At 35.1% G+C, this 18,546-nt stretch overlaps 1 protein-coding gene across 5 annotated transcripts in view; it reads right to left on the bottom strand.

Moving 5' to 3' along the window:
• Nucleotides 1-18,546, bottom strand: part of MTDH (metadherin) — a 65,323-nt gene that overhangs the window by 15,247 nt on the left and 31,530 nt on the right. For 2 of the 5 annotated variants that reach the window (XM_074316941.1, XM_019714983.2), the window contains exons 3-8: nucleotides 14,024-14,108; nucleotides 13,127-13,297; nucleotides 11,661-11,726; nucleotides 9,624-9,860; nucleotides 7,049-7,138; nucleotides 4,266-4,364 (exon numbers count right to left, since the gene is read on the bottom strand). In XM_074316941.1, coding sequence (XP_074173042.1) covers nucleotides 4,266-4,364; nucleotides 7,049-7,138; nucleotides 9,624-9,860; nucleotides 11,661-11,726; nucleotides 13,127-13,297; nucleotides 14,024-14,108 — 748 coding nt within the window. The remainder of the gene's footprint in view (nucleotides 1-4,265; nucleotides 4,365-7,048; nucleotides 7,139-9,623; nucleotides 9,861-11,660; nucleotides 11,727-13,126; nucleotides 13,298-14,023; nucleotides 14,109-18,546) is intronic. The other 3 variants (XM_019714984.2, XM_019714986.2, XM_019714987.2) reach the window with 3 other exon arrangements.

The raw sequence follows: 18,546 nt of genomic DNA on the forward strand, positions 1-18,546 counted from the left end.
AAGAGATACAAGAAAAGAATACATTAATAATAGATATTTTAGTGGAATTACATCTTATTAAGCAATTATGCACTAGAACTTGAGGTAGGTAGGTACCAGAGATATAAAAATCAGTATGACATAATCCCTTCCCCACAGGGAGCTCAGTCTGTCTACTTAGGAATTGAGATAGGTCAGTACAACAGACAGAGTGATAGACTTTACAGTACAAAGTGATAGATTCTGTCACAGTGGGTGTGGAAAGGAAGAAGAGGGCAAAACCAGTAGAGGAGGGGGAAAGACTGAAAACGTAGGGAAAAATTTATTATAGTCTAGTGGAGGAAAAACATGATACAAGTGACTACAAGTATGAAATGTGTTACAAAAAAGGAAGTCCCTTCCTACATTTCTAAATGTACTACCATAGGCAGGTATCCTAAGCCAGTATTATGTAGTATTAACAGAGGTTAAGAACATGGACCTGACAGTCAAACAGATCTACATCTGAATATTGCTCTACCACGTAATAACTATGTGGCTTTGGTTAAGTTTCTGAATCTTAATGGGTGATATACAGTCTTTACAGGATTGCTGAGAGGATTATATGAGATACATGTTAAGGAGTTCATAGCAATGTAGTAAGTGCTCAGTAAATGTAGCTAGTTTTTACATATTACTGATGACATTAACAACAGAAAGCCAGTTTCTAAGTTATCAGGCATATACAATTAAGAATTTATTTTTCATAATCCTGATAAATCTCAATAAGATACACTTGGTATATCTTAATGTAGAAATCATTTTTACAAATATGGAATCTAGTAGATGTCTGGAACCAAGGGCTCATCTTACACCAAGTACTCATTAACAATACTGTTAGGAGATTTGAATGCCAAAGCTCTCCTTGGTTTTGCTTAAACCTCACAAATAAGAAACCCAGATTTGGAAAATTGCTGTCCATATGCCAGGTCTCCAAAGCCTCTTGCCAGAAAAGAAACTTCATTTTCTTTCATTAAGAAAACAAAGTTTAGGCAAATGAATGGGCAATATACTAACATTTAAACTATCTTCTTAATAAATATGGTAGGGGGTGGGGGATAAAAAGCTAGTAAAGTACTTAGTAAAATTATTTTTTCAAAGGCTTAGATGGCCATAAAATTTGAGGAATAACTGTAGCCTATGGTTTAACTTCTATAAGAACATTAAAGAAGCATAATCTCTATTGGCTTTATAAAGCTTTACTGGTGATTGTTCCATATTTATTGACTTCAGATTTTTTTTTTTTAATTAACTGGGATCAAATAAAACTACTTTAAAATAACAGGTCAATCATCTAAAACTAAAAACTGTCACCAGGAGACTTCTCAACACATAATTCTTAAGATTCCTGGGCCTAATGTGCTAATAAATTTCTTAGACATACGGTAGTTTCCTTAAAACTGTATTGTTTCATTCATAGTATAGTTCTCTCCATTTATAAACAGAGACTCACTCATTTCTCAAAATTTCCCCATTAGTTTGCCACTGTCTTTTCAAAGAACCATATTAGCTGTCGTTCAAAATGGTAAGAAATTTGTCTCTATTTAATTTGCTTGTGGAATGTTTTAGGCTTAAGCATCTCATAGCTAGTCTTTATTTTATCTCAATAAGAAAATGACAGTCAGCTGTTTCTTGTCAGAACTTAATTCAGTATTAACTTTAATACAAAACAATTGTGTTAAAAAATCATTCTCCAGTGTTTATAAAGATAATACTAATTAACTCCACTGAATAGACTAATTTTGCCCGTAGAAGAATATTAACAGCATCACTGCACTTACTAAATATTTACTATGTATCAGGCAGTGTTCTAAGTGCTTTTATATACTGTATCATTTAATCCTCTCAACAACTCTGGGTGGGGGTGGGGAAGAACTACAGTTTTCACAGATGATGAAACTGAGGCATAGAATGATCATGTACCTGCTAAAATTCAAACCAAGGTAGTCTGTCCTCAAAGCTCATGCTCTTAGCCCCTTCCCTATGCTGTAGCTAACTCATTCACTCTGATGTGCCAACAGAAACAGTTCTATCCAAAATCTGACCTTTTACAGAGGTTCTGATGATAATGTTCTTTTATGGCTAAGATAATTGATAGATTAACTAACACCTGCCTTTAAAAATGTTATCTTCTGTGCTTTAGCATCTTAACCTTATATTCAAGTGCCTGGGTAGAATCAATACCTTTTTGTCAGATAATGATGTCTATGCCTCAAACCAGAGGGTCAATATATTAATCATATTATACTGTTAAATGTAAAGCTAGTGTGTGTTTGTGCATGTATGTCATTATACACACACACACTTTGTAGTTCAGTGATCTCAAGTACTAAATCATGCATTCTACAAATTTAGAGGGAATAAGTAAATTCAAGTACCAAAATTAGACACATTAAAGATGGTAAGACAAAAAATAAAACTCATAGAGGAAATGACGTTAAACTTTGGACTTAAAAGACTGCCATACAGCCTAACAAACTTGAGAAAGACGGTATTCCTGATACTAAAGTACAGTCATGTGGATACATATTTTCAGTTTTTTATTTTAGCTGCCAATCATGTTTTTCATATTACAAGAATTCTAAGAAACATAAAAGTGGAGCTATTCTACCCAAGTTGAGAAGCCTAGAGCCTTGTTTGCTCCGATTTCCTCAGCCTCAACCCACAGCTGCCCAGGACACCTCACTGCTATTTTCTTAGTTACTCCTACTGTTCCTATAATCACTGTTCTATCCTGCACATACCTGATCATTCTTCCCAAAGTACAAATAGACTATTTTTTCCAAAAATAGTGCTTTCACATCCTTGTAATACCTTGTATTTATAAGATACTTTATAATTTACAAAGAGCTTTCATGTTTATTCAATTAGTTCATTAAAACCTCACAATCTATGGAAGTAGCTAGGACAAATTATTTGCTCCATTTTACAGCTCAATTAATCTAGATTCCAAGATAAGTGGCAAAGTCCAAGCCATATGAGGTACTATATTTTAACGTTAGGACTAGACTGGGATCTACCTTCTAAACTAGTCACTCTAATCCCCACCTCCCAGTTTTTAGCCAGCAATTCAAGGCTTTTCACAGTATGGCCCTCCTTAATCTACCTTTCCAACTTTACCTTCTTAATCTGTACGAATGGTACTTCAACTAATCTGTACAGAGACTAATTAATGTACAGACTGATCCTTGTGTTGTGAGCTTACCTTCATGATTACAATCATCACCAAGGCGGTGCCTGCCATGTAGTGGTTAAGAGTATGAACTCTAGAGCCAAACTACCAAAGTTTGACACCACCTTCTCAACTTAACTACGTAGTTGTACAGCCCGGGGAAAGTTCAATAACTTTTCTTTGCCTCAGTTTCTCAATCTGGTAAGTGTGGGGGAAAAAAATGTACCTCATAGAATTATTATAAGCATTAGTTATAAATACACACAAGACTCAGACCAGTGCCTGGCAAACAATCATGCTTTTATCATTATCACTACCAAACACCTGTGTAAAAAGTGCTGCACTAGGTACTGAGGATATAAAAGTGAAACTTCCTATCTTCAAAGGATTTCAACTCTACTTGAAGTAATGAAACATATTCTTAAAAAAATTTTTTTACAAAGACCAAAATGGTAGAAAGTCCCAAGAGGTTAAGTGCTAAATAAATAGCAGAAAATAATGTACTATAAAAATTCTGAGAATGGAGTAAATTCTGAGGTTTGGAGTTGTAGGGAAAAAAACCACAATCTTTTTTTTTTTTTTAAATTAGATGGTATGGGCTTTCTGAACATAAAAACCGTATTATTTTTCTCTTCCTATTTTTTATGACTCTTGCCTTTAAGCTTTTTATATTTTTACTGGAAATCAGGCTAAAAAATGGTTTTAAATGCTAAAAAAAACTTGCACACCTCACAAATTCAAAGCCATTCCTGTATATTCTATTTATTATATTAAAACTAGGAAGAGAAACAGAACATTCATTTAAAACAAAACTTTGAACTAGAGCAACTATAAGAAAACTTCATGTTTAAATATTGCCTCAATCATGAAAAGTGAATTTAGTTTTAATCCTATAGGTATTCAGTTTACAAGTAGTACATTTGGTATTAAATTACTGACCTAAAAGGTAAGAAATTAGGATTAAAATTATAACATAAAGTATGAATTCAGGGCACTAGAAAGAAGATTCTGAAAAAAAGAAACAAAAAACAAACAAAAAAAAACCCCCAAACTGATAATTTTTAAAAGGACATACTTAACCCAGACCATTCATCATCGATATAGGGTTGATTACGGTTAACATCCCACTGATAATCAGAAGTGGTAGACTGAGAAACTGGCTCAGCAGTAGACCCTTAAATGAAAACGAATGCAATAAAATTAAAAATGGAATTTTCTAATGATGTTTCATAACAATAGTTCTACACTCTGTACACGGACACTTAATTTTTTTTGTATTTCTCCTAAAAGGAAAAATTTAGACATTATAAAAAGAGTTAAGATAAAGTAGTATTAAGGGTAATTTTAGACTAAGCAAGATAATAACTTATCTAATTCACTGATTAGAAATATATATTTCCCTGATACCAATCCATTAGATTTTTGTCTTTTATAATATATTCTTCAAACTAGTTACCTACAAATTTCAAGAAGTCAAAAAAAGTTGTTTTACTTTTCTTCTTAATTGAAAATAATAAAGCACAAAAGAAATTCTGAATGTTTCAGGGTAGCCTATCCTTAGAACCCTGAAGGAGAGAACTAGAAAATGTCTGAGTTTGCTAGAACCTTCTGTCTAAGGAAAAGGTAAAGAAATAGATGGTTATTCTAGAGAGGTGAGGCAGAGAGAAGCCAAAGACAAGAGTTAAACTGCTAGTTTAGAGACCAAGTTAAATTTAGGTGCATTTAGTGCGAAGAGAATACAGCTGAGCCTTGAACAACATGGGTTTGAACTAAGCGGGTATACTTATGTATTTTTTTCCAATAAATACTGTAAATATTTTTTCTTATGATTTTCTTAATATTTTCTTTTCTCTAGCTTTATTGTCAGAGTATAGTATAATTCATATAAAATGTGTGAATAGACTGTTATCGGTAAGGCTTCTGGTTAACAGTAGGCTATTAGTAAGTTTTGGGGAGTCAAATTACACACGAATTTTCAACTGCATGGGGGGGGTCAGCACCCACCTCTAAAACCCTCTCATTGTTCAAGGGTCAACTGTATTTTCTTCTGAGTTTTTTCCGTTTTTATTTTTTTTATGGGGGGGTGAGAATAGGGGGGGTAAGAGTTGGGGTCACACAGTCCTTTAGGAATCTATGAAAGCTGTGGTAGATTACTAAATGTTCCAGAATTTACACACAATTTTGCATATAGTTTTGGGGGCATACAAGTTCACTGGTGCCAGATCAAAAACTGTTGCTCTATAGGATATATTCATTTCAGAATGCAAATGTAAAGCAGTGGTTCTCCGTCAGGATATATACAGAGGGTGCCAAAAAATTTATACACATTTTAAGAAAGGAAAAAAAAACTATTAAAATTATAATACTTAATATATACTGATAACAAAGATGAATATAGATCATGTGTATACATTTTCTGGCACTCCCAGTATATACCCTAGACCTTCTGAATCAGAATTTCTGTCTGTCTGTCTATCTATCTCAGAGTCCTTTTGGATTCAGAGCCACTGATATAAAGAAAGGAATGCCTGTTAGTATAGAAGACACATACAATCACTTCTGATCAAAGTCCTTACTAACTTGTAAATTTAACCTTGGTTATAAATAATTTTACTAGCATTCCACTAATGTAACTGCTTGATACACACACACACACACACACACACACACACACACACAATATATTCAAAAGCTTTATATTTTTATATACATTTTAACAGAGTAACACTGTAAAATTCATACATAATTAGCACATTTGCAGCTTAGAAGCACTACAGTAACACTGTTGCTATTTCTTTAGCCGCCCATGTTGCCTTCTCTGAATATATGAAGAGAATAGCATCGCTGTTGTATAAAGTCACCAAATGAAGGAAGCAATTAACTTATACCTCTGGAACAGAAATGTAGTCTATGAGACCAGGGGTTGGCAAGGTACGACCCATAGGCCAACTCCAGCCACCCCTTCTTTGTATAGCCCATGAGCCAAGAATAGTTTCACATTTTTAAATAGTTGGGGAAAAAAGTCGTAATAATAATAATAATTCAGAACCAGACTCAGTCCTCTGTTTATGTATCGTTTCTAGCTGCTTCCTTGCTAGTACAATGGCAGAATTAAGTAGTTGCAACAGAGACAGTGACCCACAAAGCCTCAAACAGTTATTATTGGGCCCTTCACAGAAAAAGTTTACTGACCCCTGTTCTAGAATGGTGACTCCAGACACTGTGGAACTATATAATTAGTACACTGGTCTATGAATCCCAACATGAACCAAGCATTACAAACTAAACATCTCTCATGATTAAGTAACATTTGTTAAGTACATATAGCTTCTCTATGATTAATAAAAGGCATATCCATTTAAGTTATGCTGAATTGAAAGTTTGTTAGTTAATAATGTACTTTCTAATCAACATATACTCAAAGTAGAGTTGTTATATGAATGTCCATAAAACCTGAAAGGCTTAGCTATAAACTTATGATGAATAAGGGCAAATAGAAATAAAATGCCACATTGCAAGGAGAAATATGGTAGGAATACACTAGTAACAGCAGAGTATCATGACCCTCAAAGGAAGACCTTCCATTTGCAGTTGTCTGTGTGCCAACGCACTTTCAGTTACGTTAGGCTACTGAAACTTCCTACCCCCACTACAGAAAGGAACTAAGTCACTTGCAGATTAAGAATTTAGGTCTTTCTCCCCCTTTTATTAAGGCCTCTGACACTTTTTATTACATATCTATTATTATTTATGTTGATAGCAGTACTTGACGCTGGTTATTTTTTCAAATACAAGTGCTAAAATTAATTTAAACAGAAATTTTTTTTGTTAACTAAATGAAAGACTGTTTTCACATACCAGAAACAGCAGAGTTAAGTGTGAGAGATGCAAAAGAAGCAGAATTCTGTTCAGAGGTATTCATTCCCCTATCCACACTAGACCAAGCAGCTGTTAAAATAAAGAACGTCACTTGGAACCTTCAATTTGCAATGAAACTTGAAAGATATGTACAGATTTAAAACTATGATAACAATATTTAAAGATAACCTTAGAAATTAGAACCACTTAATATATTAATAGTTACTATTTATTGAATGTCTGTTATGTGCTGGGCTCTTTACACCAACCATTTTTAATCCTTAGGGCAACACTGCTAGGCAAAGTTTCAGAGGAGTTAAGTTACTTGCCAGAAAACAGCTGAGCCAAGACTGGAACTTGGGCTGATTTCCAAAGTCTATGCTCTTTCCACTATAGCTACTAGCTACGTTATTATTTATCATAATTAAGCTATGACTTTGGGTCAGGCACTGAACTTTGTATTTGACTTTCATTATAGACAATCCTCACAACTACTTAAATATGAGGTTCATACAGGTTAAATAACATGCCTAATTTCCATAAAAGCTAGTATGTGGAATAGGGATTCAAATCAAACAGATCTATCTGAATTAGTCTATCATTCCACTACACCATGCTATCTTCTCAACATTTTCAAGAGATTTCTTACTTATATGAGCATTTTAAGGAACATATACATCCGTATACCAGTCATATCTCTCTCTTCTGATTCACTGCAAACCTAATTTAATATATCGTGCGTTCCCTTTCAATTTCAAAAAGGTCCTAGTCCATCTAGGCAGGAACTCTAATCTGCTGCTTAATTTTATCTGTAGCAACATTAAGTAAGTACCATCTGACCTGTGTCCTAATTATGAAAACGCTACATAGCTTTTATAAGTAAATTGCAAATATCTTAAAAGGTCAGAGTTCTTAACATTACTTGGTAAAACTTGACCATTTCTTTTATTAAATGAGAAAGGACGCTTCACAGCATAGAAATTTGTGCTTTCTTCACTGCTGAAAATGAAGCTGGGAATTTAGGGATTGTCTCTTCTTCCCAACAAATTTTTGTATTTCTACACAATTTTTGGACATTGCGGAAATGGGGCTGGGGTAGAGGAGTGGAGCGGGAGTGGAGAACAAGCTTAAAAACAATATTAGTAAACGACCTCAAGTTTGCATAAGTCTTTCTAAGCTTAAAAGTGATGGTAAAAGCAAATAACATAGGAAGAAAATTTTTTCCACTTAAACACTAAAAAGTCTGTAGTATCTACTGCTCCCCCAAAATTAAAAGAAATATATTAACAAAAATATCTGAAGCAAGCACAACAGAAAAAGTGTATGTTTAATGTACAGGAATCACAACTTAAAAAAAACAACAGTAAACAGGACATTAGACAAATGGGCAAAGAATATGAATAGACAATTCATAAAAGAAATAGAAATGATAAAGTTGTGAAAAATATTCAACCTCATTAGTGATATAAAAAAGGTAACCAGAACAATTCTGTATTTTTTGCTTACCAAATTAGAAAAGATTTTTAAAAATATGAATACTCAACCTTGGTTAGCATATGACAAATGGCATTCATATTGTCACTGACATATAAATTAGAACAACTCTCTTAAAAGAATACTTTGACAATATGCCAAATAGCATTGTAAACATTCATATTCCCTTTAACCTAATAATATCACTCTCAAGAATCTATCCTAAAGAAATCACCCCAAAGCAAATATATTCAATGCAATGTTATTTATAATGGCTAAAAAAAAAAGTTATTTCTCCTATAACATGGTAGTTATTTATGTTATACTTATACAATATATTACAGGGCCATCAAACAAAAACACTTACAAAAGGTAAGAAAAATATTTATGTTACAATATTAAGTGGGAGGTGGGAACATAAAAATCATATCTGATTTGGATCACGTTAAAAAAAAAAATTGTACACAGAAAAAGACCATAAAGAAATACAAAAAACAGTGGTTGGCATTGGGTGGTGTAGTAACAGTGGATTTCTCCTTTTCTTTTTAGTTTTCCATATTTAACATGGATTTCTTTTCTATAATACATACAACACACCTGAAATTAAGTTGCTTTTAAGTTGGTGGCTCAACAGCAAAAAGCTTCTCAACTACTATTCTTTAAAATCCAGGGGGAAAATTAATTATAAATAGGCATTTTATAAACAGTAAAACAGTATATAAATGGATGTTATAAACTGTACTTCTGTTTACTGATTTTTATTTAAGCCCACTATAACTTGAAATTAACCAAAAAGACTGCACACACATTATACTTATTATGTCACTGAAAATACAATTATACCAGTTAACTACATCGATAATCAAATGTGATAAAGTATGTGAAAACACTAAGAGCAAATAATAAACGCTATTATTTACTTATTTAGTTCCCACTTTGCTCCATATGAAGGATCTGAAATGAGTTAATTATTCCTATTATTTCTGTATGGCATTACTAATTTTTCTACTCATGGATCTTTTTTTCATTCCTGGAAAATTCAATATGTACTATACCAGATAAGCAATTTTAAACGAACTTAAACATTTCTAACCGTTCTTACCAATGCCAGAAAATATTGAACGGTCGCTCCAACTCCTTCCCCAGTCTTTTCCATTCGCATTAGCATCTCCAGTGTCTTGACCCCAAGCAGACGGCTCAGTTTTCCTCTTGCCCGCAGAAGTAGGTGGAACAGAGTTCCACTTCTCCTCACCTGCACTGATCTGAGAGGAGACTTTTATAGACTTTTCATTCCAGCCTCCTCCATTTACAGTGAGGTTTTCATTCAGTCCTGAAGAAACTTAAAGAAAATAAAGATTAAGAATTGATACATGACTCCTTGTTATGGAATATTTTCAAATTTTTATGATTGCTCAGTTTATATTTATCGCTCACTTCCCTCCTACTGTCCTCTAAATAGTTGGAGCTTTAAAGATAAAAATGAAGAATTTAAAAAGCGACATGACCACCATGAATGACTTTTATTTTAAAAACAGCAGGTTTGAACTTTATATATACTGTTTTCAACAGCAGAATGACTAGCTCAAAGAAAGTACCACAGAACAAACAGGAAACACGTTCTGCTATACTCAGAATACTTACCAACTAAGAATATAAAGACTTCTCCTTAGTTACATGTTTTTTCTTTAAATGTTTACATATATTTTATGTATAAGGCAATAATTCTAAAACCTGGCTGCACATTAAAATCAATTTAAAAATTCTTAAAAGTAGATACCGGAGCCTCAGCCCAGACAAATGAAAATCAGAAACTCTAAGGGTAGAGCCCAGGCATCAGTACAGATGTGTGTATATATTTGTATGCAGGTATATGTACATATATATATGTCTCTTTGTATATGTAAATACATACAGGTGTGTGCATATATAAGGACATGTTTCTTTTTAAATACATGGTGCGTTGTTTTTCTAAGCTTCCTAGATGATTGTACTGTGTAGCCAGGATTGAGAACCATGGGAATACAGGAAGCAGACAGTGCCCAGAACAAGCCTAAAATGGGGTGACTTTTCATTCCTGAATTTATGTTTTACTACAACACTATAGCTTTTAGGTAAGGTATATCACTCTACTTAATTCAATCTTTATCATAAACAAGTAAATAAAGTATATTTTTTCTATTTGTGAAGTACTGTATAACTTCATTTTATTTATTTGGGAAGGGGAACAGGACTTTTTATTGAGGAACAGTGTGTACTTCCAGGACTTTTTTCCAAGTCAAGTTGTTGTCCTTTCAATTTTAGTTGTGGAGGGCGCAGCTCAGTTCCAGGTCCAGTCGCTGTTGTTATTTGCAGGGGGCGCCGCCCACCATGAGTCGAACCGGCAACCTTGTGGTTGAGAGGACACACTCCAACCAACTGAGCCATCCGGGAGCTCAGTGGTAGCTTAGCTCAAGGTGCCATGTTCAATCTTAAAGGGAGTTGAGGAGTCGAACCAGCAACCTTGTGGTTGAGAGTCCGCGCTCCAACCCACTGAGCCATCTGGCCACCCAGGAGCTGAGCAGCAGCTCATTGATTTCATTCTAGTTGCGGAGGTTACAGCTCGCTGGCCCATGTGGGAATCGAACTGGCAGCCTTCAGCGTTAGGAGTATCGAGGTCCAACCGCCTGAGCCACCGGGCAGGCCCAGCACTGTGTAACTTTATAATCCATTTACTGTGAAATATTTGATATTATTTAAAAAGCAGAATACCAAAGATTATTGGTATTAAGGCTTTTTTCTTAATACACAGTGGAAAAGTCTACATTAAACACAAATCCAAAAAAAAAAAATCCCTTTTCTCCAGTGGCTTAAATTATGCAAGCAAGAACCAAAACTACATATAAACTATTACTAAAAGAATGTTTTTACATATGGGGGAGGTGGAAACAACTAGAACATACCAAAGACTGTTAGAAGTGTGAGTGATTTTTCTTTTTATCTATTTTCCAAAATCTCTGGACTGTGATTATGTTACTTTAGCAATTAAAAATCATTTTAAGCCTTTTTCACCCCTCTGTGTCATTCATGTGAAGAAAAGGACATGTACGTAAGTTTCCATTTTGATGGGTCTTCAATTTAAGTTACATGTAATTTCTCTCACCCTGAAGTGTAGAATCTCCTCTTCCAGACTTAAGGTTGCTAACTTGAACATTTAGATGAGAATCACCTGGTTGAAATAGAAACAAAATTTATTTAATACTAAATAGGCCACTGTGCACATTAAATCAGTAGTAACATACAAATTAATTTTACTTACTCTTTAAAATAAATTGCTCCTTCAAGTACTAAATTCTTACACTGGAAAAGAGTCATTTTTACTCACAACGTATTTCACATTTCCTTAAGGAATTGAGTTCTTTAGTAACCACGCTCTTTGTTAACTAAAATGCAAATAAAGGATCTGAAAAATTTCTAAGTAAATATAGAATCTGCTGTTCTATAATGGTTACCAAGATTCTTTTAAGTAGGAACTGGAGAACTGGGCTCTGCAATTGGATTCAACTTTGTCACTTCAACAATACCAGCTGCCTTTTCAACAATCCTGGAAGCGAACATATCAATTTAAGAACTCTGCCAGTACTTGGGGCCAGGACTTATGAAATATGGCAAGAGGTGAAATATGGCATGTTATAACAAAGATACGGTTTCTCTGATACTAAAAAGCACAATGATCACAATGTATCAAAAAACCAGCATGACAAAGGATTGTGCTAGCAACAAAGGCATGCATAAGACAATGAAAGAGGGCTCCCAACAGAAACACAAAAGCATGGCTAATATGAGATAGTGAAAATGGATCAGTAGAAGTCATTGCTGTACCAAAGCAACAAATTCCACTAAGTCATCAAGCAAAAAAGTAAAAGGCTAAGAAAGTAGTCTAGAGACAAGTGTCAGGTGGGGAGGCATTTAATAAAAAGGTGAAGGAAGTAAGTCAATGCCTTGAAGCACGTTGAATAGTATCTCTCTGTAGACTAACATCTCCAGGGTAAAAATAATGGCACTGTAAAGAGCTACCAAGAAGCCATCAGTGGTGGATAGTTTGAGCATTGGAGATACTTGGGAAGAACATTACCTCAATAACCTTTGAAGTTCCAGTCTAGCTTTATCAAACACCTATGGCATTCTCAAAAAGTTGGGGCAATAAGAAATCCTGCACTACCCAGAACATGCTTGTTTCTTCATCTTGGAGTGAAAGCACCCAACGTGCAGAATGATGACAAATAATTCCACTTAATAAATGTATTGTCCACTGTAAGAAATGGAGATGTAAGAGAGTTGGGGCAGAGCAATACACGTGGGAAAAAAGAGGCAACATCATTTTCTCATGTGACTCAAGGTGGAAAGGCAATTTTAATTCAATAGGCCATTCATTAGGCAGTATGTAACAAGCAACACTGCTGTTATCAGGTAAACTAATACACGGTCCACAGTGCTCACACAAAGAAGGGTATATCAGCCAATGACGCAAGCAGTTCAAAATAGTCAGATTTTGGCGTAATGATATTTTGTACATCTGATTAAATGGAGTTGGATTTGAAGAATCACTTTTATGTTCTACTAATATACCTTTATTCTTCTTGGAACCAACAGGAAATGATGCAGTTGTCAGTTGCTCAGTGGTAACTGTGATGGTATTTTCTATCCCAGGGATAGCTGAATCCAATGAATCAGTCTGCACCTTATCACGTTTACGCTGCTGTCGTTTCTCTCTGTGACTAATTTTAGTTTCCCAGGCTCCTGACACAGCCCCAGAAAAAAAAACAAAGATATTCAGTAAGGGGAACACAAAAGAGTTGTAGCTTTTGAGGGGGAAATGGGGCAGGGCAAACAAGATATCATGATAAATTTAGATATTAAACTAACAACCAAGAGTGCTGATTATATTAATTTATCCTAAGATTTATTCTAACCTCATTATGTTGTTTTAGGCAGCTAACTGCCATTATTTATTCTCATAATTTTTAGCAAATCTGTCATCTATGATTTAGGAAAAATGATATAGAAATCATCGTGTATATCTTTATCTTGCTTGATATAACTGATAGGAGTGTTTTATATAACTACTAATAAATGGGTTTATTAGGTGATAACAATTAAATGGCTTACTCAAAAATTTTGTACACAGCTTTCTAGAGACAGCATAACTAAGAACAATGAGGGAAAAACCCAATCTGTTCTTCTTGGAAACAAAAACAAAACAAATGGCTTTTCAATTGCTCAAGATATTGAGTTAGACCTTAAAATTTAAGGCAGCTCCTTTTAGGGAAAGCACTATTAGATTCTTAAATAATTTAGATAAAAAAGTGTTTCCTAAAAATGTCACAGAACTGTACATTAAAATCTATAGTTATTAAAAAGAAGAGCTAGATACAAGATTAAGCAAAACAAGTGCAGCTTTGTTATAATGCACCTTGGTAAAAAAGGATTAAATTTTTTCTATAGTCCTTTCACTTGCTCAAGTACCTTCATCAACTTCCTTTCCATCATGGCGTGAACTGTTTTGCACTGCTTTAGCATCTGACTTTGATTTCTTCTTATTTTTCTTTGACTGAAAGTAAAATAGAATGTTACTTAACATTCAGTTATGTTTCTGAAAAGGTAAGGAGTCAGTAAAATACGTAATAAAATGTATGATGCTGACAACCAAAAAGTTTAGTGTTTGATTAAAAAACTTAACATATTAAATGGCAGTAATACGAGGTTACCATTTATTGAGTGGTTACTACGTGTTAATAAGTACTTTACACTCATTTTATTTATTCCTTAAAAAAACTCAATGGAGAAGGTATTACCCTGTTTCCACAAAAATAAGACCTAGCCGGACAATCAGCTCTAATGCGTTTTTTGGAGCAAAACTTAATATAAAACCCAGTCTTGTATTATATTGTATTTATTATATTATATTATATTATATTATATTATATTATATTATATTATATTATATTATACCCGGTTTTATATTATAGGAAAATAAGACCAGGTCTTATATTAATCTTTGCTCCAAAAGACGCATTAGAGCTGATTATCTGGCTAGGTCTTATTTTCGGGGAAACACGATAGTCCTATTTTAGAGGTGAAAAAATGAAGACAGAGTTGTTAAATATTAAATGTTAAATCTTCTGGGTCACATTAAGTTAGTAAGTAGTAGAGTCAAATTAGGAAATAGGTTTATTTGGCTCCAAGTCTGTGCCCTTAGATGTCATGCTACCCTAACTTAAGTCATAAATGAACTACTATAACATGCTGTTTTTAGAGCAATAAAATAAAAATCTATTGCTAGTGTTCAGAGAGAAAATTATGTACTGATTATTGGTTTTGGATTTCATAAAGCAGACTGTTGGCATACCCTATGTATAATAAATTAATGAACCAATTGTACAAAGTAGACATTTTGTCAGTTTCAAAGTAATATGAAAATACCTAGGATTTGTATTTGGTAGATGTTTAATAATTCATTTAAGAAATAAATACACACACAAAATATGGACATTTTGGAATGGCCTTTCAAATCCCTTCTGATAATATTATTTTCTCTTTTCAAAATCTTGCTAAAAACTTCATGAAGCCATGATTTCTGTATTTAGATAAATGCTTCCAGAAGAGAATATTCATAAAATAGTGATTTTATTTATACTTTGTAGTCACTTATTTATTTATTGAAATTGGCTACGTATGTATTGTTGTGCACTATCTTGTAGTTTACAACTAAACAGATTGTATCTTCATAAGTCTTTTTTATGGGTAAGCAGTATATGGGTTTGAGTAAGCAATAAATGACAGCTAACTGCTTTTCCTATCAATAAACTACTTGCAAATATTCTCAAGTGGCATGACCTCTTTTTTTTCTGGCATGACTTCTTAAAGATGATTAAAAATTATCTTTGACTATGGAAATATATAAAAAATTATTAAAAAATTTTCACATTCCCATAGTTGATTTGCATTTGTTTGTTTCACTGCATGTTCTTACTATCATGAACATGTATCATGTTTAATGTACTGCTTTATTACATCTACCAAGCCAGGCTCATAACTACTTTTTTAAAATTAAGATATCACCCACATAACACAATACCCTTTTTAAAGTAGTGTAGTGGTTTTCAGTATATTTGAAGTTGCACAATTATCACCATTATTGAAGTCCAGAACATTTCCATGATCCCAAAAAGAAACGTGGTACCCATTAGCAGTCCCTCCCCACTGGCACCCACCAAGAATTTTCTGTCTGTCTGTCTGTCTCTCTCTGATATCCGTTCTTAAGTAAGGATAACACATTGAGCACCTGTCAATACAGTCCAGAGCACGGGTCAGCAAACTTTTTCTATAAAGGATCAAATAGTAGTAAATACATATATTTTAGGCTTTGCAGGCGATATGGTTCTACATGTACCAGCCACACAACTGCTACTGTATCATGAAAGTAGCCAGATACAGTATATAACTTAATGGGTGTGACTGTATGCCAATAAAATTTTATTTACAAAAATAGGCAGCTGGATGGATTTGGGAAGCCAGAGTTTGCCAAACCCTGATTTGGAGAAGCACTGTCAAACATAAATATAATACCAGCCACATATGTAATTTAAAATTTTCTAGCAGACATATGTTAAAAAGTTAAAAGAAATAGGTTACATTAATTTTAATATTTATCCCAACACATCCAAAATACTATCATTTCAAATGTAATCAATAAAAAACTATTAATAAGATAGTATGAAAAAGAGTGCTAAATAATCACGTGACAAGTAGCTACCCTGCTGTACAGTACAGAACTACCTAACAGTAGGTACCCATTTTACATATAAAAAAACTGAGGCCATAAAGAGATTAGCCAGCTCTCCCAAATATTCTGCTACTCTTCTTACATTTAACTTCAAATACAAATTTAATCATACATTAGGGGCCAAATCACTCTAAACCCTTTTCTCCAACTGTTACCTGGGACAAAAGTTCCTACCATGTTTCCCCAATAATAAGACTAGCCAGACAATCAGCTCTAATGAGTCTTTTGGAGCAAAAATTAATAAAAGACCCAGTCTTATTTTAGTGTAAGACCCAGTCTTAATTTAGTATAAGACCGGGTATAATATAACATAAAATATAATTACATAATATACTACAATACCAGCTTTTACATTAATTTTTGCTCCAAGAGACGCATTAGAGCTGATTGTCCGGCTAGGTCTTATTTTCGGGGAAACACAGTAGTAACCTCACATAATAATCTTTTAAAGATTAAATAAGATGTGAAAGCAGATTGCTAACTACAAAGCAGTACACATAAATAAGATTTCTTTTTTTCTTCCCCCCTTCTTCCGCCTCCCTCCTGCCACTCCAGTTCAAGCTGATGTTTCTCAATCTAGTTGTGTAGGACACAGCTCCCTGGCCAATGCTGGTATTAGGAGCCTTGCTCCCCCCCCCCCCCCCCCTTTTGAGGCAGTCTGTCACCAGTCAACAGTCAGCCGCTCACAGCAGCTCACGGTAGCACACAACTGCCTACAGCATCCAATGGCAGCTCACGGCTGCCTGCTGGCCACTCACACCGGTCACCGGCTGCTCAAGGCAGCATACGGTAACCTGGGGCAGCACTCAGCAGCCTGTTGCAGCTCATGGTAGACCATGGCAGCTCATGGCAGCTCACGCCAACCTCCAGCTGTTCATGGCAGCCCAGCTCCAGGGAGAGCTGTTGTTCACAATCTTAGCTGTAGAGGGCGCAGCTCACTGGCCCATGTGGGAATGGAACGGGCAAATTTGGCATTAGTAGTGTGGCGCTCCAATCACCTGAGCCACCGGGCTGGCCCTAAATAAGATTTCTTAAAGGAGGGAAACCATGAAAAAGGGATACAAATTACATTCACACTGAAATATACCATGATTTGTCACTAAAATCTGTAGAAAAACAAGAAGGATTATTTTGTTTTTTGGCTTCAGTCTTGTTTTATTTTACCATTACCATTAAAAGTAACTAAAAAAGAATATCCAGATGAGACTTAATAACATTTCATTAGACTTTAAAATAAATATGCATACATACTACTAATTTGCCCAGCCATCCAATTGAGGTGAAGGTCTCACTTCTGAGCAGCTCCACTACGTCTAACAGTCTGGCTTCTTTGTTACCATAGCTTCCCCACCCCAACCCCCACTTGTTGTCAGGCTCTACCACTGAGCTGGGTGAATTATTAAACTAGCCTCTCTTAAATAGTCTTCATGCAATCGAGATTTCTTAAATACCTACTATGGATCAGATACTGTTTTAGAACCTTAGTATATAGGACTGAATAAAAGTTTTACTTATGGAAACTGTGCTATAATCTAATAGGAGAAGAGACAGGTAAATGAGACATTAGGAGAAATTCTTATTTTCAAGGGCTTCCCTCCCAACATATCGATATCAGTCCAATTAATTCACATTCCCATTTAAAAAATTCCAGACAAGGTGGCCTCTGGATTGCAACCCTCCTCAGCTCTTCTCTGCCTGGTGCCTGTGCATCCCGCTGCTCCTGCTGGCTGTACTGACCCTGGTCCTGGCCGTGAGCCCGGCAAGGTGAACCACAAGGTGAATGAGGAGGATGTGGAGGAGGACGTGCAGCAGGTGCTCAGCTTCGCCCTGAGCCAGTACAGCAAGGCGAGCAATGACGCCTTCCACAGCCGTGCCATTGGGCGGTGAGCACCCACAAGTAGTCATGGCTGGGATGAACTACTTCTTGGGCTGGAGATGTTGAACACCTGTACCGAGTCCCAGCTCAACTTGGCCAGTTGCCCTTCCACACCAGCCACAGCTGAGGAAGAAAGCACTCTGCTTTTTGCAGATATAGTGTCCCTTGGATGGGCAGGATCTCCACGGTGAAGTCCCGCTGCCAGGTTCACAGAGGACACTGACAGGCGGGGCTGCGCTGACTGCCTCTCATTTGCAACCTCCCCCCACCCAGATCCTAAGCCTTAGATGGGTGACCCCACTCTGCTGGAGTTCCCTCAATGTGCTG

The sequence above is a fragment of the Rhinolophus sinicus genome, linkage group LG12, assembly GCF_036562045.2.
Source record: "Rhinolophus sinicus isolate RSC01 linkage group LG12, ASM3656204v1, whole genome shotgun sequence".
Taxonomy (NCBI): Eukaryota; Metazoa; Chordata; class Mammalia; order Chiroptera; family Rhinolophidae; genus Rhinolophus; species Rhinolophus sinicus.